Here is a 22,944-nt window from a genome sequence, read left to right on the forward strand (position 1 = left end):
CTGACTTCTCATTGTTCACCTACTTATGCAGAATTGTCTTTGAATTTAGCACATTCCATTTGGATTAATGCTGAAGTTCAATCTAATCAACAGCATAGCTTAGAATCAGTTACATTAAAATACACAACTGTATACAGGAGAACAGTGCTGCTTTATCAAACTCTGCTTTAATAACCTCAATATGACGTGGCTGTATACATACACAGGCATATATATACACACATATAAATACAAATAAGTTACCTGATCAAAGAGCTGCTTGCCTGTTGTATTGGGTTGGATGGCAAATTCCAGCTCTGCATCCATTGTGGTTACTCTGACGTTGATCTACAGGAAACAATGAAAATTTTAAATCACACTGTAGAAATGCAATACTTCCATATACTTTGATTAGTTTGCAAGAAATAGCCTACAAAAAGTAAACTCAACAATTTAAATGGTCTTGTACAAAGCTAAGAGTAGACAAAAATCTTTTGTTGTACATAGAAGCATACTCTGCATAATATTCCATGCCAGGCCTGAAGATCAAACCACAGAACAAAGTTCACGTACCATTTTAATGAGAAGGCTGACATAAGTACTAAACTCTCAGGCATTAAGCTATAGGGCACTATCTTTTGGTAGAATTCTCAGATACCTGCTACAGAAAAAGTTCATGTCACAGATCATCACTTCAGTGTATGCTTGACAGGACAAAAAGCCAACCAGCATCCTGTCCTGCTATTTCTCAGATTCAGAGACTCAGTGTTATTATACAGATATATGACTAGAGCTCAAGATGGACCAATAAACACTTTCTCATGATTGGAAAGAAGAATCACACAAGCCAGCTTTCTTTATATTGATCCCATTTAATCTACTATAGGACTGAAAACCCACTGGCACTCTGTGAGCTTTGTCCCTCTCCTATTATAGGAAACCATTTTCCACACGACTCCCAACAGATGTTGTTTCTGTCTGTTCCAAAGGAAGCAGTCAAAAGCTCCAGGTGATATCCAGAAGCCTACATACCTTACCAATACCTCTTCAGATGGTACACACAGGAGTGAGAATTTTCATGAAACAGAAATAAGTACCAATACACAGTACTGTCTTCTCACAGCTAGAAGAGTCCTCCATCCTACTGCTAGGCAATCAGATTGTATTTATGTTCTGAGAAGAGTATAAAGCATTAAAGGTCAAATTTACATCGCCACAGATGCAGGGAAAAAAATGTAAGGCTTATTTAAGGCACGTAGATATATTCTCATTTCTATCTTCTATAAAATATGGAACTGGAATAAACTAGGACTTGTACTGCAGGTTCCAACACTACTCGATCTATGTCTGTGTAAACCATTTCTATTCCTTATCTCCCTAATTTTGCCACCAGGTGGAATAATCTGAGAAGCAAGTCTGGAAAAGTCTCAGTCAGACAGAACACAGAAAAACAGATCTATGGTGGGAAAAAGAAAACCGGACAATAATTTGTCCCTACATAACAATTTGAGGTTGTTCACCCCTTTCCCTAGCATCAAGATAAACAGCTCTGGACATGAGCTGGAAGCACAAGATGAACTGCAGGAGTCAGAAGACCTCTAGGTTATAGACCTACAAACAAGGAAGATAGCGGGGGTTACAAACTTTTTGTGTGCAAATACTGATAAAGAACAAGAGTTGAAGGCTTTGGAGAAAAGATAGTAAATTTTTATTGGAAAAAAATAGAGGGAGGTGTGTGAGAGGAGGAGAGAAGGTGTTTTTTGTATGTTTTGATCCTCTTTTCAAAAAGAGGCAGCTTTTTAAAAAAGCACTTTTATTCAGCTTCAGAAAGGAAGCCTGCTTTAGCACAGCTAGCAGTAAGTTAAAGGGCTAAAATATAACTTTATTAAATGCCAAAGCACCTCTTATGTAACAACAGCACTGCCAAAACAAGAAGTGCCACAGAAGATTTAAGAAAACTCAGAATGTTAAACTGCAGCAGACTTCGTGAAGTTGCAATAGGGACTTCTGACATAAATACCCTTATTTTAAAAAAGTTCTTTTAGAAATGGAAGAGCTCCTGCCTGCAAGTCTGCATCCCTCACAAAAGCTGAAATAAATAAACAGTAAAGTATCAGATGTCACATTAATACTCTTGCAGAACTTAAGTTCTACTAAGAAGTATCAAATTAAATGACAGTAATATTAAAACAACCTCTTACGACATGGGATATTTTTAACAAAAAGCCCACTAATGTAATATTGCCCTTGACTTTTTTTTTTTTTAAATATATTTTTCACCTATAGATGTTTGGGCTAACTTAGATTTTGCCATGCAACTACTGACCTTCTGCATTTTTATAGCAAAAGCTTTGAAACAAAGTTGTTTCTATCCTGGAAAACAAGGTTACTGTTGGCAAAAGGTGACAACAAATCCAGAAGGCTGATCTCACCCAAATTCCAATCACACCATTCGTTCTCAGCAAAACCAAACCTCTGCTCTCAGCTGCACCGTTAGCTTTATTTTGCAGACAAGGTGCATTAAGAAAGACAATAAGGAAAGACTGAGAGAACATAGAGAGAGACAGCCCAGTGACTTGGGCAATGGACTGCCTTTCAGGGAAACTGCCACAGGGGGTGGCAGGGGACATTACCTGAACCACAATTTATGAAGACAAACGCTGCTCTGAACATAACTGCTGAGCCAACTTTACCAAACAAGCACGGAGACAGGATGAGCCTCTTGCAGAAGTTCTAACACTACCACTGCTCAAGAAACAAGAATTAGTTTATGCCAGCTTCTCCATCTGGCCCTCACCAGGATTACACTCATTCCCTCAAGCGGCTGAAGCTGCCACAAGGCACTGGGAGCAGATGCTTTGTAAGGATGTCACTCTGTGCCTAACCTAGAAACTTGCCTGCTGGTTTTTGCAGTCCACAGAAGTTTGCCCAAGGAAGCTTTTTCTAACGTTTAAAAAGTTGTGGTGTCTGAACATATATTTGGTGTCACAATTTAACAGTTTATTCCACTTACTACTGACCTAGAAATATCCATGTGGTCACGGGTGGGAAATACTTAAAAACTTCACTGGAGGTTTCACAACTGGATAGCCCTTGACCTTGCCTGAGGATTCACAAAGTCTGCATGGTGAGAGACTGCTCCCTGTTTGTAAACCAGGCTGTGGCACAGCTGACACACAGCTGGGCAATGACCTGAAGCACTGAGACCTGGCAATGCAGCACATGGACACAAAAAAACACTGACTGCACTACACAGGGCACAGAGAGTTCCGATGCTGCCAATGCTCAATCTGTGCAGCTAGGAAGAGTTTTAACACAAAGGATTTAAGACATCTTTTCTGCTCCCAGTTCAGGTATATGAGTATGCCAATCTCCATCCAGAGAGGTTAGGGCAAGAAGTGCACTCCTGAGCTGTAGGGAACAGTATTTGAAGATAAATAACTAAATCTATGCCCCAACCCACAGGCAAGATAACAATGTGGTTAGAGTTTGCCTCTTTCTGGCAGAATATCATCCTGAATATACTACCTCTATGTATTTATAGGTGAATTTACATTAACCGAGCATCTGGACAAGCACTGTCTGTATTCAAAAGGCCATAATGGAGAATATAAAAGAGGAGGTTAATGAGTCACTTGAAAGCATTTTAAAAAATTTCTACGAGGAAGAGCTTATAGCATGGTGCTTTCTTTGGTTGGCTGCTTCTATAAACAAAGATGCGGTAGGAATGCATAAAAAACAGTTAAGATTATCATACCATAAAGTGCACTGGACATTTCTATTGGAACGTTCCACCTAAGAGCATTAAATTGATGTTTAGACTACCAAGACTTATCTCACAGCTTCTACAGTAACTAGCTTGGCTCCTTGTCCACAGGTAGTAAAGGAAACAAATGGTCAGGGAAAGGAAAAAAGCCATTGCTGTCCTTTAGCCACTGCTTGCTGTGATGAGTTGCGGTGCTTCAGCTATCATTAAGAAGCCTAAAGCTGAGCTGGCACTAATAGGCTGCCCAGAGAGGTTGTGGATGCCCCGTCCCTGGAGGTGTTCAAGGCCAGGTTGGATGGGGCCCTGGGCAGCCTGGTCTAGTATTAAATGGGGAGGTTGGTGGCCCTGCATGTGGCAGGGGAGTTGGAGATTCAAGATCCTTGAGGTCCCTTCCAACCCTGGCCATTCTGTGATTCTGTAACAGAGAATAGGAAAACTGTTTAAAATCGTGTGAAAAAAAATGATGAAAAGATGAATGAGAAAAATTAAAGAATGAGAGAAGTTAAACGGTAAGGATCAAATGGCCTAAAGGCTACAGAATAACGCAACACAAAAATTGAGAAAACCCAAAGTTAGAAAAATCAAAAAGGTCCTCAAAAATGACATCAATTGTCTATTTCTGCTGCACAAAATAAATCATACGTCCAAACCATAACTAATGCTCTGAATATCTAAAGATTGCCCTGCAAAACAAATTCACTTTTTATCAGAATGTTGTTACAATGTAAACCATTCAATTCAACCATTTCGCAGGAATTAACTTAATCCTGCAAATACTGATTCCAATTTCAAACATCCATATTACTTCACAGTGTGATAGCTACTGCTCCTAGATACACAATAGCATAAAACGCCACAGCCCCAAAGAGCTGCTTTTAATCTTCTGACATGTAGCCCTGTGACAACCTGGTATCTTGCTCCTTCGTGCCTTGCACAAAACTGTTGAAAACTGTCAGGAAAAAAAAAAAACAACAAGAGCCGATACTTTTAACTCCTCTTACACCTTATAAATGCAACTAAAATTTCAGTCAATTAAACCTAATCTTCTTAGCCTATGAAATGATTAACACTTACGTAACTAATGGTGTCTAATTTTAGACCCCACGTTCCTATTTTTGGTGAAGAGCTGAGAGAATGGCATACAGCTGAGAAACATTTCGTATCTGTTCTTTTTGGAATGAAACATTGCAAGTAAGATTCAACAGATGCTCTGTTCTTCCCTGGGCAGAGAAGTGAGCACATTGCAAAATCAAGCAGAGCAGCCCCAATTTTGATTACAGTAACAAAGACCTAATTAAAGTCAAATCAGCAATTTTTTTTTTTCCAGAAGGATCACTAAAGCTAAATGCAATTTAATTGTGCACTGACAGGCAGAACTGAGAATATTCATGTCTCCAAAGTACTTATTTTAAAAGTAGAGATGCTGAGCAAGCTCTTTGAAAACTGCAGAGAGCTGCTTTGTTCCAAACACACATCAAGTACATCAACAGACTTCTTTACAGAAGAACAAGAAAATGTTTTAACAGTGGATGTTTTTCATACACATATTACCTTAATATCTCAAAACAATGCATTGAAGTCCCTTATACCCTTTTCAAAACACTACTTTGCACTCCAGCCACTTAACCTAGTAGCCTCTGAGAGAAAATCCCACTCACATAAGAACAATGACCTTTACTACCACATATAAGAAGATCATTCCCAGTGCCATGAACCTTACTGCAGACAGAGGCTAAACTTCCAGGAAAAATAGCTGAGTCTCAAAGCAAAATTTTTCCATGGTGAAACACTTCACTGGTCTTCATTTGTTTAATTCTGTTTTGAATATTACATAAACTTTCCACATAAAAGCAAGAAAAAACCTGCATTTATTTTCATTGATCTTCCTGTAATCAAGAGTTCAGTGATTTACACTGATCTTCAACTTCATTATTTGTTACATGTAACATCAAAATAAAATTCATTCTAAAATGCAGAATTTGCTCAGTTTTATGCACAGATTCACTTACAAGCACACTGGATTTCTCAACAACTACCATTGGGATCAACACTGCAGGATCTGAGGGAAAAAAAATCTCAACAGGTCAACTTTCAGGGGAAGCTTCACAGTGGCCTATCATTTAAGAAGCTACCAGAGCAAAACCTGAGGTTTGACTTCTACAGGTAAAGTTATCCCATCTGTGCCATGTGTGCTACTACTATGTTAACTGATTACGAGGTACAATTTCTGCAAGATAGGGTTTAGAGGAAAAAATCCGTATGACATTTTTCCAGAAAAGTTACCAATTTCATCTCATTTCTTCACAACTCTCTTCACTTGGTGATTTCTCAGGAGCGCCTACAACATCAGTAGGAAAAGGCCAACATCTGAAAAGTCTTACATAAAGCCCATCATAGAAGAATATATGTATGCATACTCACACCTTTAGCACAACTCCCGCTTTCTTTCAAAGCTCTGGTAGCAAATTTCTATTTGTAGGATGAATTGTGAGCCCTTCTGACAACTCCATAATGTCAACCCTAAGGATACGCCTTTGCTTCAAACCTTCCCAAAATCACATTTCCTACGATTTCCTCTCAAGTCCTTGAGGTAGAGGCTAAGTTTTGTGGTTCTGATCCCACAGTTTAAGAAAAGGTAACCTCACTCAGGCAGAGCTGTTCTCTATCAATCACACCTGTGAGTTCCCTGGGCCGTTACTGCATGGAGTTGGGGGTTTCAGGATCCCACAATCACTTTTTTCTCTTATTCTAAAAATACTCTACCAGTTGGGAAGCTCTATTCAAAGTACAACTCAATTAACATAGCCAGGATTGGAAAAGGTCAGAAAATAACACATTGCCAATTCATTTTCTTGTCTTTAAGAATGCAGCTTTCTGTAGGAAGGGCTTAGTACACAAATAACTCATTCTCCTTTCATAAAGAGTTAAGATATTGGTCTAAATCACTGGGGGGGCAGAAAGGAGAAAATGACACTGACAGTTTGCCCGTGGATTAACAAGTAGATAATAAGAATATATGTATGCATACTCACACTCCAGACAAAATTTCTAGCCTTTGGACAGACACGCTCACATTATTCATTATGCCACACCATTTCCACATACTGGCGCGTAATACTGACTATTGGCATTTCAAATTAAGAGCAAAAAACTTCTACAAAAAGATACATGTACACTTACACACAACTGCACTCAGTGGTAGATATGCCCCATTCCTCATCTACTACCTCATGAAACATCAGTAAACAAAGGAAGTCTGAAGACTATTACAGAACCCAATTAAGAGGAGGAGAAAATCTTTGACAATTCAGTTCCCTTTCTGAATGTTTTGCTCACTAAACACAAGGGAAAAAAGAGAACCAAAAGTCATTTAACACATGGTAGACAAAGAACTGAACATACAATATTACAACAACAACAGAAGAACAATTTTCTGAGTATATCCTTGAAGGATTCTAAAATCAGTATCAAGACAAAAATGAAAGTTTTTTTTTTTCTGGACACAAAGTGGATGAACCATATTTTAGCTGAAATGAGGTGTTCTCCCTTCTCTGTTTACCTTCTAGATTTCACCTCCCACCACAGTAAAAACACCACCTAATGGACCCATTGCTATTACTGACACTTCATACGTTTTGTCTTTTGTCACAGACCCTACAGCAAAACCTTCCACTTATTCTAACAGACCTTGAGTCAAGAACAAAGTGCGCCTCCACCACCCAGCGTACGCCATCTCACCTCAAAGTCAACAGTACCTAAAAGATCACTCCCTCTGCCAGCCAACCAGGCTTTAAGTCCACTGCAGCCCGTGAGCACTACTCTCCTCTTGAACTGCACAACTGACACACAACTCCTCAAAGCACCAAGCTTCCCCTGTGTTTCACATGTTCATACCGAACTATCCAGCTGAACTCCACTTGTGTATTATAAGATCTTATGAAACATACTCTGGACACGGGCAAAACAACCAGTGCTGTTCTAAGATCACTGCATCATAGATGATAGAAGGGACCTCTGCAGATCCTTCAGACCAACCCCCTGATAAAGTAGGTTACCCATAGTAGGTTGCACCTGAAAGAGTCCAGGTAGGTTTTGAGTATCTCCAGAGAAGGAAACTCCACAACCTCTCTGGGCAGCTTGGTCCAGTGCCATCCTCACAGTAAACATGTTCTTCCTCATGTTCATATGCAGCTTCCTCTATTCCAGTATTCCATTACTCCTTCATCTGCCACCGGTCACTGCCAGAAAGAGCCTTACCCTACCAACCTGACCCCCACCCATCAGATACTTTAAGCACTGATAAACTCCCGTCTTCTCTTCCCCAGACTGAACAGCCCCAAGTCTCTCGACCTTTCCTCGTAAGGGAGATGCCCCAGGCTCTTTATCATCTTTGTGGTCCTCTACTGAACTCTCTCCAGAACTTCTTTGTCTGTCATGAACCAAGGAGTCCAAAACTGAACAGAGTATTTGAGATGTGGCCTCACCAGGGCAGAGCGGAGGGGGAGGATGACCTCCCTCAACCTGCTGGGCACACTCTTTTTAATGTGCCCCAGGAAACCATTGGCCTTCTTGGCCACAAGGCCACACTGCTGGCTCACGGTCAGCCTGCTGCTCACCAGGACACTCAGCTCCTTCTACACAGAGAATTGCCACTCCAAAAAACTGAAAGTTCTGTTAAATTTTAGATGACTAAGAGAAAAGCAACTTACTGGTTTCGGCATTTTGCTGGCTTTCTCTTGTCCACTTCAGTCTTCCGTAAATGCTTTGTTCCCTTCTGTCAAAAACAAATGTAAAAAGGGCTGTTTTAAAATTAATCATAACAGAGCTTGCATACATCAGCAAATAGTACAAATGCCAACACAGATAAACAGGTGTTCTGCACATACAAAATGCCCTTTTCAGTAGGTAACAATAACAAGCAGCTAAGTTACCCACTTCCAGAATGTACAGGTTTCTAGAAAGTAGCCTCCTTTCCAGTGCTTATAAACTAATACTCCACTAAAGTAAGAATTAAGATAGCTCCCCAAGTGCTACAAGTTCTTTAAAAACAAGGTGATATTAGACATCTTTCAGTACTGAAAACCTTGAGCATTATGAGAAGAAAAATTTGGTCAAGAAACTCCAAAGCTGCAATTTAAACTGTCAATGCCAGACAAATTTGAAACTTCATGCAAACAAAGAAAAAGTTAACACGATCTTTAAGCATCACAACAGTTTCTTGTGTATAAAAGCATCCACTTCTCTCGGAAGAAACGACACACTCGTTTTTCCCTGATGAAGACAAACACAAGTAGACCATTACAGTACAAATTAAAAATAAAAATTAAGCAAAGCAGATTTTCTTCATTTTGTAAGGAGGAAGGCTACAAGTAATATCTAAATGGTTATGAAATTATCTACTGCTGTGTTCTACAATATCAGAATGGTCTTCATGTCTTGCAAAAAAACCTACAATGCTTGTAATGTGGCTGGGAGATCTCATTCTGCCATGATTCTGTTCATCCCAACCTAGAAAGACTAAGTAGTGGTCATTCTTCCTGCTCAGCTTTAAAGTACTTACTTCTATGAACCAGCCCTGCAGCTGCTCTGCAAAGAGGACCAAAGGTAGCACTGCCTTCAAAAATAATAAACTGCAATATCATTCATGCTAAGGCAAAGGAAGATGATGCACTATTCAGCATAATCTGAGATGCCAGTATTACATTTCTATTATTGCACCAGAAAGGTAACATTCCCAGAAGCACTTAAAGAAATTCAGAGACAAAACCAAAGCAATCTATTAATCAAAAGTAAACTCCTGTAAAATGGATTTCACAGTCACAAAGAAAAAAAAGCAAATACATTGTTACACATATTTAAATATAAGTTATGTCTCCTTTGCTTCTTATAAAAATACAGAAAATAAGAACAAAGCTTTGCAGAGCAAGCTGAAGGACACTGGCATTCCCTGGTTTTCTTTTCCTACTTTATAGTTTGTAAAGAAGGAGATTCTGAAGTACTGAACAATATCAGTAATGCTATTTTACTATTTGAATGCACAGTTTGATACAATTTTGAAAAACTTGAGCAAACTTCTCCAGAATTACATCTTCCCTCTGTTCTTATTTTTTACTGAAAGAGCTTTGTGGGGAGGAGGAGCGTGGGAATGATGCAAGATAAGAAATGATGTTTCTACGAAGTTCCCTGGGTCTGTACAGCGCTGCCCTTTGATAGAATGCAACAGCACACACTCAATTCACAGAAGAGGTTGCCCTCCCTCCTCCCTGCCTTCTCTAGCAGCCCCCAAAAAATAAGAAGTAGAACAGCTTAGCTGTAACTTCTGCTATCAGCAGGAAGGATTCCAAGCTGCAGCAACCCCCACGCTCACCTTCTTGCCAGCAAAGGCTCAGCCCTGGAGTTAAGCTCAGAAAACTAACCGTTCCAAAGCTGAGTCTCATCCACCATTTTAGAAGTGCACCAACTCACCAGTTCTCAAACAAATAGCAAGCGGCACAGCTGCTTTTATGTGCCCATATTTGCATTGAAAAGAAGAGGTGTGGTAGGATTACTGTTATTACTCAAGTTCAGGCTCCAGAAAACAAATGAGAGCACATGGCACAAGGCTGGGCTGCAACCAGCTGATCGCTTTCTGAAGCCTTTCTAGAAGAAATGTGCCTACCACTTTCCAAAAGGATTGTGCCATACCATCATACTTTTGCAAATGCTTCCAAGATATTCATTTTCTGCTTTTGATTTTACCTAAACATTTTATTCAACTGCTATAAACCAATCCTAAATTACTATTTGAAAGCAGACTCTAAAACCTTAGGGCAATCGTTTAAATCAGAAATGTCACTACAACATTTCATTCTATAGGATAATTTTAAGTCATCAAACCACAGCTAGTAGATATATAATTTAACTGAATTTACACAATTAACACATACTGTTTGCATGCAATAAAACAAAGCTACCAGTTGAAAGTTCAGAATCCTCTTGTCCATAACTGAACACAGTGTCTCTGCCAGCCCCACAGATCCTATGGGCCCAACAGGTGACAGTGGAGCATAGAGAACAGAAAAGATCTATACAGAGCAAGCAGTATCTCAATTTTCATTGAAGCATCTGCTGTAGTATCTTAGATTAAAGCTGTAACTCCATTTATTTAAAAGAAAAATATCGTAAGTTCCCCCAGTTGTGCTGAAGCCTGGTCTTACTGCAGATATACAAACCACGTGTTGTATTATAAGAAAAAAAGTCACATGAATCCAACACTGATGTTAATTGGAAATTTATAATATGGAAATAAAAGTGCACATGGTGCAGGAACAGCCTGTGTCTACATGCTTTCAATGCTCAGTATTATACAATTTCACAACAATATATTCATATCAAAGCATTGTAACTAATTATTATCACTACAGAAAAATCAAGTTCTTCCCAGATCTCAAAGTGGAGAAAAAAAAAAATCAAAATCAAGCAGCAAATAGAAAAAACACCCTATCTTCCCCAGTTATCAGCATCAATTAGCATTAAAACAAAACAAATATAACAAAAATATCTGACTGAAAGAAACCAAATATCACCACCAGGCAAAATACCTTCACCTCCACTATGACGACTGCAGTAGGAGCTCACTTCTGCCATTTACGTGTATCCAATTTATATTTAGCAGACGGCGTTATTTTGGCTCTCACTAAGCTTTTTGCTGACGCAGTTAATTACATTTGCTCAGTTTTATCTTAACCCCCATTCCATACCAGCCCCGTGGGGCTGTGGGAGCAGAGCTCCTGCTGCAGCTCCCCGGGCCTCGACGCCCTCATGGCACGTGCTGCTGTGATCCATGTCTGCACTGAGTCACCACGAGGTCAGATGCCACGCATCACAAACCAAACAGAAATTCTCTTAAAATGAACAATTGAGATTTCAATTCATTTAACAACATAGCAGTTCGATTTTTTTTTTTTTTTTTTTAAATCATTATCATCCATGTTCCCAGTTATGCTACAGAAGCCAACAAATAAAGCAATTGTTGAAAGATGACAAAGAAAGCTTTATCCAGAAAGCGATGGTGCAGAAAGCGCACGATGCCAAAATTCTGACAGATAATTTATGCAGCAGCTGTTTTCAAAAGAAACATTCATGCACACAGCCGTGGGGCCGGGGTCAGGTGAGGAGGGGACGGGAGGCCCGAGATGATGGAAAACGGAGCCCCAGCATCAGCAGAGCCCTGTCTGACAGCACACAGCCTTCCTCCAGAAGAAGTCTCTTTGCAGGGTCTCCCCAGGCTGCGAGCTCTCAGCACCTGCCTGCCGGCACACAGATGGCAGGACCACAGAGTTTCAGCCACGTAACGCCAGCTCAGCCATTTACAGGAACTTGTTTAACATAAATACACTTTTTCTTTGCAGTCTTGTAGCATTGCAATTGTTGTGACCTCCAACAGTTTTACAGGCAGCAACAGAAAACCTACAGGCCACTGTACTCACCCACTCGGCCTCAGCTTTCTGCCAAAACCTTTGTTCTAGCATAGCCCGCGCACACCCATGTGGCAACCATCCCTTCCACTAAGCTCAACAGATCCTAAGGACACACTTGGCAAGGTCCAATAAAGCTGTGCGTTCACACAGGCTATACCTCTACGTGTATCTGTCACTCAGGTAAGGAAATACCTACACAATTGTCTGAGATGCAGGCAGACCACAGGGGAACCAGGACAAGCAATGTTACAGGAAGAGGGATAAAATAAAAAGCTAAATTCTGTAAATAAAACATCATAATAATTTTAAAAAAGAAGAGATGGGACCAGTGCCAGATACTACAGAATTTTACATAGCAACACTTAGAGTATTATACCTTCACCTCCTTAAAGGAACATTTCCCTCCACACCCGCCATACCTGACTTGCTGATTCTCTGAAAATAGTTACTATATAACAGCGACAATTGTTATGCTTCAAATATATTTACAGCCAGAGCCATTTTGAAGATGGAGCTGCTTTCTTCTCGACTGGAGATCCCAAGAACTTCAGAAGTACTAATGAGAACTGGGCAGCAGCCAGCATGGTAGTTAAATAGAAAGGAACACAGAACAGACAAATGATGTTTATGCAACACTTGATGTCTTACCAGTTAGAGACAGATGTGCTAAACAACTTGCATACTAAGCTTAATAAACTGTCAACTTCAGAATTTTGCTTAAGGCATCCAACCAAGATCTGGATGAGTTCTACAACAACAACATGCAGTCTTCCCATGTAAGTCTGATAAAGAAGTAAAAATGGAAATTAAGACATGTGATTGACACAAGTACTCTATTGTTTTAAGGTGAGAGACTTGTCTAAAAATAGCGTTAGCAAAGAATTGTGGCATAACTGAAACCCTGGGTACGTCCCATTCCAGAACCAGGGGTTGTGTTTCTTGAATAATGTGATGCAAGTCTCTTAGGACTAGTTCCATAAAGCACAGCAAAGCCCTCACATCAGCCTCCATACGCACTAGCTAGAGTTCTTAAATCAAAAGTGCTCCCTGTTTGAGTCAGTCTTATAATTCTGTTTCTCCCTGAACTATGTGACTTGAAGGTTCCATTTCACAGAGTAATTAATAATCACCTAAAACCGAAAGAGAAAGTTATTTAACTCACAGCAGAGCCAAGAATTAGCTGCTGCTAGAGTTACCCAGAGATGCAGCCCTTCAGAAAAGGGCTGTGCACAGAAAGCAAAGAGTTTTCTGAGGTCCCTCCAACTCTGGGAAAAGCTCGTGAGACACACCGGGTGCTGCTTTAATGCGCAGTATCTTTGGATAATCAGGTCTTTCTTCACAACTCAGTATAAAGTTTGGTTACATTTACAAACTTGAAAATCCTCCCTTTCCTCTACACCCACACACTTTTAAGGCAATACAAAGTGATAGGAAAGCTTTGATGTTTTTAACACATCCAATACAAAGCTGCAATGCCTTGAACAACTTCCCTTTTAACCCCTGCCAACACAAGTACTCCTTCTTAAAAGCTGAGCAGCAATTGAAGATCCCTGAAGAATAAAGCCACATACCTACCGTGACAATGACTGAAATGACTTCATTTGCTCTATTTACCAGAAACTGCCTCCACCAGAAGTTCACCTCTTTCATTCCTTACCCCTGATCACACACTGCGTGGACGAATCCACATTCTCACCACATACGCTGTGAGCAACTTTGCATTCTATAGCTTCACCACACTGGCAGTGAACTAACTTTATCTGGCAGCTCCGAACATCAGCAAGGCCGGCAACGCTCCCCGCTGTGATACCAGCAGCAAATGACAAGAGCACTTTCTGTTCTCCCTCCAGACACTTTTCATATTGTTTCTTTCAGTCAGCACCCAAGGAAAAAACTCCCTGGACAGCTCCTGAGGTGTCACACCGCGTCCCTTTCCACGTGGTTTTCGATGTCGCGTAGGGTACTTCAGCCCTCCAGCCTCCCAACCGGAGGGAAGAGCTGTGTCACTTTGGCACAAAGCTGGAAACGTGCCACCGCCTTGTGACCGCCGCTCTCCGGGAGGCCGTTCATCTGGGAACACCGCCGTTCATTTTTCCTCACGACCCCTCTTCTGCTAAATCGATAGCTCGATACAGACGAAAGTTACAACCCGACCGACGGCTTTCGCTCCTCCGCACCCGCGCCAGAAGCGGGGCCGATTCCCCGCGCGCGGCTCCACGCCCCGCCCGGCGCGGTGCCGCAGAGCGGAGCCCACGCACCGACAGCTGCGGCACCCGCGCGTGGGCAGCGCCGAGCCAAGACGCGCGGCACGGGGCCGGGCGCGGGGACACCTCCGGAGCCTGACTCAGCGTCACACGCACGGAACGAAGCCGAGTTCTCCCAACTCTCACAGCTCAGAAAGAAAAAGCTTGCGGAAGGCCGTGCCCTGAAGGGGAACGCGAAATACTTGGCCGATAGGAGAAGACGGCCCCGCCGCAGCCCGCGGCCGGTTCGGTTCTTTCTGCCGGCACAACAGAGGTCGGCGGAGTAGTTTCCCACGCGCAGACTTAGAGAACCGGTACGGCCGGAGGCACAGAGCCGCGGGCTGCGCGCCTTTACGCGAAAGGCGAAGCGCTGGCGGCACAGCCCGCGCAGAGCACGGAGCCAGGCACACGCAGGGCACAAAGGCTCGTCGAGGGCCGCAGAGCCCACGCCGCCGGCCGGCACTCAAGGACTCTCCGAGTGTCCGTTTGTCGGGAACAATAGACAGCAACAGATGCTCGTGGCGCTCCTTCACGAAGCGAGCCCTTATCGCTCCCGCACGCAGCCGCCACATGGCCGCGGACCCATGAATAATGCAGCGGGAGCTCCCGCAGGACGCCCACGGCTCGCTCAGAGGGGACGGCGGGACGGAGCGCTCGCCGCCCGCAACTCCCGGCCCGCCAAGCGGCCCGCCGCCCGACCCGGCCCGCCGCCCCCGCGCCACCGAGCTCACCTGGGGCTGCGCTCCCCCCGCGGCGTCGGGGAGGGGACGAGGCGCGGAAAGGCGACCGAGAGGACCGAGGCGGGCGTTTCCCCGCCCCGCCGCGCGGCCCCCCCCTGGCAGCGGGGCAGGAGGCGCTGCGGGGCCGCCCCGCGCTGCTCGCGGCGCCGCCGGGGACGAGGCGCCGAGCGCGGCGGCCGCTGACAGCTCCGCAATATGGCGGCGGCGGCGCCGTTCAGATTTTCCCCCCTATCAGATTTTGCGGCTCGGGACGCGGCGCGCGTGCGTGGAGGGGAACGCGCGTGCGCTCTGGGCGGCGCGAAGCCGCTGCCCGGAGCCACGGCGGAGGGGCGCGGGGTTTCGGCGACGCGGAGGGAGCCGCGCGCCGTGCTGCGGCTCCGAGGGCGGAGTGTCCCGCCGCCTCGGGGCTCGGTGGAGGATGCGCTTGGCGAGGGGGGTCGGAAGGCGTCCGGGAGTAAAACTCGAAAAGCGTCGGCCCGCTTAAGTGAAGCGATGAGGGAAGGCGGCTCGCGCGCGGGTTCGGCCGTCGGCCGGCCCTGAGGGGAATGGCACAGGCGTGCCCGGGCGGGAGCGGGGCAGCCGCGTGCTGTGGCACGAATGGGCGGGCGGGGAGCGCGGGGCCCTGCGGAGGGGGAGCGCCGAGCCCCTGCGTGCCGCCCTGCCCTCGTGTGCCGGGGAAGATCATCGCGACTAATACGTCGCTCTCAGATGGTTTCACGCGTCTTGGCTGTTCCGCAGTCATCGCCGCAGGACCCGAGTGTCTCGGTTTATTAAACGCGTTCGATTTTCTCCCATGGGCTGAAATTTCCTTGGGGTAACCCCTTCTGTCTGCTCTTTGTGCTGGTTCTCATGAGCGGCCAGGTTGAAAACGGAGTGCTTTGCTGCACGTTGAACTTCGAAGTGCCTCGTATCCTCCACAGGTACCACAGCACACACTTCCCTCTCGGGTGGCCCACGAGAGCCGGTGGAAATGAATAAGCTCTTCGGTGGAAAACCAGACCCAATCCCAATCAGTACCTAAAGACAGGAGCTTTGGTTTGAACCAGAAACTGTGATTCAGCGCAGAGCAGATAACGTGTTTATTTTAGCTGACTGAGTTTGGGACTGGCTTTTCCTCCAGAACAGTCCTTTGTCAGCTGGCTCAGGTATGGGATTATTGCTCTGAGGTCATGGCTTCATGCTGATAGCGAGTGTGAAAAAGCTCTTTTCAATGCGTGCATTATCATTTTAGGATATGCTTTATCTCTGGTCCCGTTGCACGAAGAATAATATTCCTAAAAAAATGTCACTGTAAATAATAGTCTTATCTACCTTGTTAACATTATAATGTGGTTTTCTTCTCACTTTGCTTCCTTAACAAGGTGTAAAGTTGCAGTTTGCCTGATAAAGCAGGGCAGTAAAAACAAAAGTGCAGTTAGTGTTTGTACTCTTTAGTCATGAAACTGAAACTACAGAAGGAGCTACGATCAATAAAGAGAGCTTTCAGATATCCATATCAACTTAAATTACACAGATCTTTAAGAAGTGGGTTATAAAGTTACTGATAAGAGTGCTGTAACTGCAAGATATAAAAGTTTATCTTCCAGCAGTAATGCCAACATACAGCTCTTCATTAAAAAACATATTCTGAGCTTTCAGTGCCCTATCTGAGGAATCAATGCTACAATCGATTCTGACAGGAAAGGTTTCCAAGCCAGTGCATCTTATTTTTAGTGTATCTGCAAAAACAGAAAGCGTTGGTCAGTAAAGACCCAACTGTGAGTTAGATGTCACTTCTGTTAATGCTAAATGTGCAATCCAAGGGAGGTTTACTGGACAGCAAATTTTGGAAAGGAGAACTAAAAAAAAAAAAAGGTAACTGAGGATTTTTTTTTTTTTTTTGCATGTTAAATGTTATGCCGTGCACTTTTACCTGTAATTCAATCAAGATTTGTGCCATCAGCTGCATAGAAGTGTGGTTCTGCCCATATCTCGCCACTAACGTGAGAAGTTATACATGGATTTGTCTGCAAGTCTGGAACCCAGCCACTCTTTCTGGGAAAATGTGTGCCTATGACTCAGTACGCACATACTTATCTATTAATATGTTTGCAGAAGCAGACTTCACATCATAAAAAAATATTGCAGGGTAACTCAACTATTACTAATTGTATGGCCTAAAACCAAATTGTTTAATACTTTGTTAATATTTGAATACAACGGGATATTTTATTTTCATGTACATTGATAATGTTTCATTTTTCAACAGCTATTGCCCCTTCAAGTTTCTGCTAGAAAGAAATGGAGCTGAAGGAATTTTGTGGTCATTAGATGAATCCAATTCAGAGATATTTAAAATATTTGGATATGTTACAGTAAATGGTGAGATGTTAAGTTTGTCTGTCATTTAAAGTTAAATGTATCTAATTCCAGAAAGTACCAAATTTCAATAAATGTATAAGGATTCCAGTAACGATGCTGAATATTCCAAATTCCTTTTATTGTATATTGATGTAGTCTCAGCTTTGATCAAGTTCAAAAGGCAAATTGTGGTATGGTTATGGGAAGAATTTGTCCTTTGCCCATTGTTGTAGTTGTGTGAAGCACATTTAGGAGTCCTGCAGTGCCCTGATCTTGCAGTTTGAAGCACCTCTGCAAACATTTATTGCTGATTGCCTCAGCTCCAGGATGCAATTGTATCCAGAGCTCTGCTGCTGGATATTCCCTTTAACAAGTGTTATGATGAGGGAGGACAGCCCCAGTGTGCAGAAAGTGCAGGGAAGAGAGATTCTGCCTCCTTTTCAGGAGCACAGAAAACAGAAAGGACAAGCCAGGACTCCAGAGCCTAGTCAAAATGTCTGTAAAACAGTATTCAGGATAATCTGCTAATGAACTGCTGTGTTGGCAGCTAATTTGGTGTCAGGCAGTTCTGCCTTTTGTTTTAACAGCCTAGCTGAAGAGGCTTAACCTTTAACATTCACAGTGAGACTCTGCTGGCCAGCAGCCACCTTTACTGTTGAAAATCTGCAGTCGTTGGCAAAAGGTCTGTGCAGCAGTCCAGTGAGTTCCTGCCAGTGAGAGACTTAAGTACTGCTTCTCTTAATGATTGTTGCTACTGCAAGCAGACATGCTGTACTGTATAGGGCCTGGGTGAGTAAATTGCCTGAAAGCTTTACTAACACCTCATGTATGATAACTGGTAGCACATCTTTGTTTTTCTCATAGGTATGTAGTCTCTGATATAACAGTGAAGATACTGCAGTGGTGTCAGTCTATCTCAGGGCCAAATTATATATATATATATATATATATATATATATATATATATATTTTTTTTTTTTCTGCTCAAGATTGAATGTAATAAATTCATTGTAGAGGAGTGTGCTCATTTGAGTGTGTCAAATATGGTCCTGAACAATTCATATTAAGTGAATCAATACTTGCATCTCTGAGGCAGCAATTTGCTAATAACTTAAATTTTGCATACAAAATATGGATCACCCATTCATTATATTTAATCCACTATTCTAACTACCGTTATCACTGTATGGCTTTGTAACTGCTGATAACTGCACAAAGGGCACATTAAAAAATTAAACTGCTTTGCAATTAAGGTTGGAGCAAGCTGGCTAATTTGTGGTACTCCAGCTGGGATGAATCTGTTTATGTCACTGCTCTTGTGTCATGTCACCCAAACATGCCTTCACTGATACATAAGGTTGTCATCTAACAGCTGACACTTAGCTGCAGTTCTTGCTGCTGGCCACTTCATGTTTTTATCTCATTCATAGTTATAATTACTATGACAAATGCAAGTTGTTTTGCAGTGACAGCATTGTTTTTTTAGTGACAGTGTTTATTATAGCTATAATATGGTCAAGTCTGGGTCAGGTCCATAGCATTGGAAATGAAAGCCATTGGTAACCCTGGAGAGATTAATTTCAGCAAAATAATGTTAAGAATTTGTAATGAAATAAAATAGGAGTGAGGTAAGGCAACAGGCAGAGTTAAAAGCAGCGGTTCAGACAGAATGTTTTTGATGGAACTACTTCTATGAGCAAAAAAAAGAAGAAAGAATATGATTACCAGGGAATTGGATGCAAGCATTTGAAAGCTTGTATAATACATACAACTGTTAAAGCCGAAGCAAATGCTTTTGATTCCACCTCAACACACTCCCTACCCAGATTACATGTTAAAGCTTTCCTAAGATGCAGCCATGCAATTTTTGTGAATAAACAATATGATATTAAAATACAGAGCTTTTTACTAGGAATTAAATATTTTTAAGTCCTGTACCCTTCTAATTTTACATGCTCGACTTCCTTATTAAGAAACAGAAGTAATGAAGGCTGTGAGAGTTGAGAGTTTTCAGTTCCAAACACAGTCTCAAGACTGTCATCAACCTGTTCTACCAAAATAGATGTGCTGAAACTTTAAAAAGGAGGTCTACCTTTCCCCTCAACCCTTTCCAAACAGAGTGGCTAAGGCTCCTTTTCTAACAAGAGCATTTCAGTGAATGTTTACATATATTTAGAAAAGTGAGAACTGAAGTGGACTGTTCAGTTTTGTGTTCTTGAATTATAGGGTAGTATTTCTCAATATTTGCCAGCGTCACATAAGATGGAAAAAGTGCCCATGGAACCAAAGCAAAAACCCTATTACCTGTTCAAAGGGAAACTACACAATCTCCCCAGCTCACTCTTACTAAGAAAGTGTTCTAGTTGAAAGAAAATAGAAGGCTGTTTTTGCCGATGTTATTTTCAGCTAAATTGTGTGCTGTCCCTGATGGTGAAGTTCTGCTGAAAAAAACAATCAAACAAACAAAAAAAAAATTGGTTAGAAAAAAGTCACACCATGAACTTCAGGTAAAGAAGTAGAAAAAAAATGCAATTCCTTTCTTATTTTAAGTGCTATGCCTCTTTTGGAATCAGTGGTTTATTTCAGAATTAATCTGCTAGCACAGAGTAGAAGCAGCAAGTCAGCAGACGTTCTGGGCTTCTGAAGGAACAGAAGAACAAGAAGGCTGAGCTGATGCAAAGAAAAAGCATTAAAGGCAGCTATAGCAATACTGCTTTAGTGAATAACCCTATGGAGTTATTTTCTTCAACTCCCTATCACAAGTGAGGAATATATTAAGACTTCATTTGCAGAAGCTGGAATATCTCAACTCTTTATCATCAGCACACCTACAAAGATGCAATTTTGAGTCTGGAAGGTAATTTGGAATTATGAGGGCAAATGTTCTTGTACAAGTATTATGTTGCAATTTAATGTTATCAGAACAAATCAGCCCTGAGTAAAGTTCAGCAAGGAGAAATATAAGTAAGGAAAGGGAGAAAGACAAGACAATTCTATGTTGCTAAGAACTTCAGCATAAAATATATAAAAATATAACAAACAAATAAATATTTATATTTACATTTACATTTACATTTATAAAAATATACAATAGTACAATAGTATTTTTAAAACCTGCTCCTTTTCATTTCACTACGTGTGAAGAAGGCTGAAAGATTTAGCAGTATTTGCTTTTAGAAAAATTATTAGAAGATAATAATCTTTGGATGTCCTTAAAGAATGCTGACACTTGAAGAACCAAATGAGTTAGAATATAGTGAGTACTAAAGAAATGAAATATGATATAGTTGAAATGAGTAATTAGCTTAATTTTGATTCCTTAAGGGTCTGAATTCTGTTAATGACTTTCTATGATAAGTCATTCATGAAGCTCAGGAGTGAAGGGTGTGAAAGAGAGTACAGGCACAGATACAGAAGCCAACTGTATCCTGAGCTGCATCCCAAGCAGTGTGGCCAGCAGGGTGAGGGAGTGATTCTGCCCCTCTGCTCTGTGCTGCTGAGGCCTCACCTGCTGTACCATGTCCAGATGTGGAGTCCTCAGTACAAGACTCATGTGGAACTGCTAAAAAGTGTCCCGACAGGGGCCACAGAAATGATCCAAGGGATGGAACACCTCTCCTACAAGGACAGGCTGGGAGAGCTGGGCTGTTCAACCTGGAGAAGGCTCTGGGGAGATCTGAGGGTGGCCTTTCAGTATGTAAAGGGTGGCAATTAGAAAGAAGAGGACAGACACCTTAGCAGGTTCTGTTGTGATAGGACAAGAAGAAATTCTTTCAAACTCAAAGAGGGGAGATTTAAACTGGAAATAAGAAAAAAGCACTGGAACATTTTGGCCAGAGAGGTGGTGGCTGTACCGTTCCTGGAGACACCCAAGGTCAAGCTGAATGGCGCTCTGATCAACCTGATTGAGCTGTACATGTCCCTGTTTGTCATAGGGGAGTTGGACTACATGTACTTTAATAGTCCCTTCCAACTCAAACATTTCTATGATTCTATGATTGTATGAGATTTGGTAGTTCAGGCGCTGCTGAAGTTAAAAGTATAAAATAGATAAGTTGTTTCATGAATCTAAATCTTTTAAACAAAGCTTGTTTCTGCTTGTTCCCACCTAAGGATCAGGAGGATGTTAAGCTGATTGCACTGCTGATTGGTCATCATTGTAACTCTAAAGCTTTGCACAAAGCTGGCTGTTTGCTAACTTGCACATTTACTGATTTGAAGGTATGTCCTTTCTTTCTTTATATGATATCCTGTCACCTAAATATAGTTGAGCATTTTGTTCTTCATTGTTCCAGCTGAGCCCTCACTCAGGCCTCATTTCTATCACCACCCTGCAAAAGACTGGAGAAATTTCAGCAGCCCTGAAGAGGCAGCACAATGGCAAATGAAGTTTACACAAGGTAGAGGAAGTACAGACGACTCACATCTTGCACATGATGTGGTAACAATACTGCTTCCAGAAAAATGGTTCTAGGTCACCTTGCCTGAGTGGGGCATAGTACAAGATGGCCTCACAAGGTCCCTCCCAGCTTCAGCTGTTCTGTGAAAAAAACACAGCTATTAATTTAGGCAGTGCAGTGTGTGGCTCTGATCAACAAGGTGTTTGTCTGATATACGTAGAAATCACACAACCTGAGCCAAAATGTGCACAGACCTGATCACCAGAGGTGGGCTAACTGAGGATAGTGCCCACCAAGCCACTCTCACGCTCCATCTTTAACAGGACAGGAGCCTGAAGGTCTGCAATATTAGGCAACATTTAGAGACATGAAGGGCATGGACAAAGAAAAAAAAAAAAAAAAAAAAAAAGAAAAAGAAAAAAAGGAAACTAATGAATTAGAACTTTTAACCTAAGACATGAAATAAATAAGAAGAGATTCAAACATGCAAGCCTGAGGCTTTGGAGGAAGAACAAACAAGAAAATAAATAAACCAGTCCTTTCTGTAAAATGTCTTCCTTGGGCAGCAAGCATTACTTGTGTCTTCATACGTGATTCCCTATGAAAAGCACATCAATGATAAGTGATTAATAAATAGCAGTAACCATTCAGTAAGAAAGGACAGCCGGTGATTGGAAGTGACTAACTAAAATTAAGTGGTGACATTTCAGCATACAGCAGCTTAAACTGCTGCTGGTCATTCGCTAGACTTGACAGAAAGCACTAGCAAAGAAAGTATTACTTAAGGAGGTAAGGATCTGCCGCCTGCCCTAAGAAACTAGGGGACAGCTCTAAATTACTACTTTAAGAAAAGAGTAGTTGCTGTTTGGTTGGCCTTCCTTTACTTTCCTCCTTTCAAAGTTCTGTCTTGTTACACCACATGATTTCTTGTTTCTAAGTAGTCTTCTGAAGGGCATCCTGGCTTGCATCAGAAACAGTGTTGCCAGCAGGAGCAGGGCAGTGATTGTGCCCCTGTAC

General features: G+C 42.2%; 1 protein-coding gene across 2 annotated transcripts in view; it reads right to left on the reverse strand.

The window, feature by feature from the left end:
- RDX (radixin) overlaps nt 1–15,283 on the reverse strand; it is a 37,083-nt gene extending 21,800 nt beyond the window's left edge. Inside the window, exons 1-3 of one of the 2 annotated variants that reach the window (XM_042866629.1) lie at nt 15,179–15,283; nt 8,455–8,519; nt 244–327 (exon numbers count right to left, since the gene is read on the reverse strand). In XM_042866629.1, coding sequence (XP_042722563.1) covers nt 244–327; nt 8,455–8,466 — 96 coding nt within the window. In that variant the 5' untranslated portion in view covers nt 8,467–8,519; nt 15,179–15,283. Of the gene's footprint in view, nt 1–243; nt 328–8,454; nt 8,520–13,959; nt 13,979–15,178 lie in introns of those variants that run through there. The other variant, XM_042866630.1, reaches the window with a different exon arrangement.
- Between the last annotated feature and the right edge of the window lie 7,661 nt (nt 15,284–22,944).

The sequence above is a fragment of the Lagopus leucura genome, unplaced genomic scaffold, assembly GCF_019238085.1.
Source record: "Lagopus leucura isolate 7727_CA_CO unplaced genomic scaffold, USGS_WTPT01 Super-Scaffold_100001, whole genome shotgun sequence".
In the NCBI taxonomy this organism is placed as follows: Eukaryota; Metazoa; Chordata; class Aves; order Galliformes; family Phasianidae; genus Lagopus; species Lagopus leucura.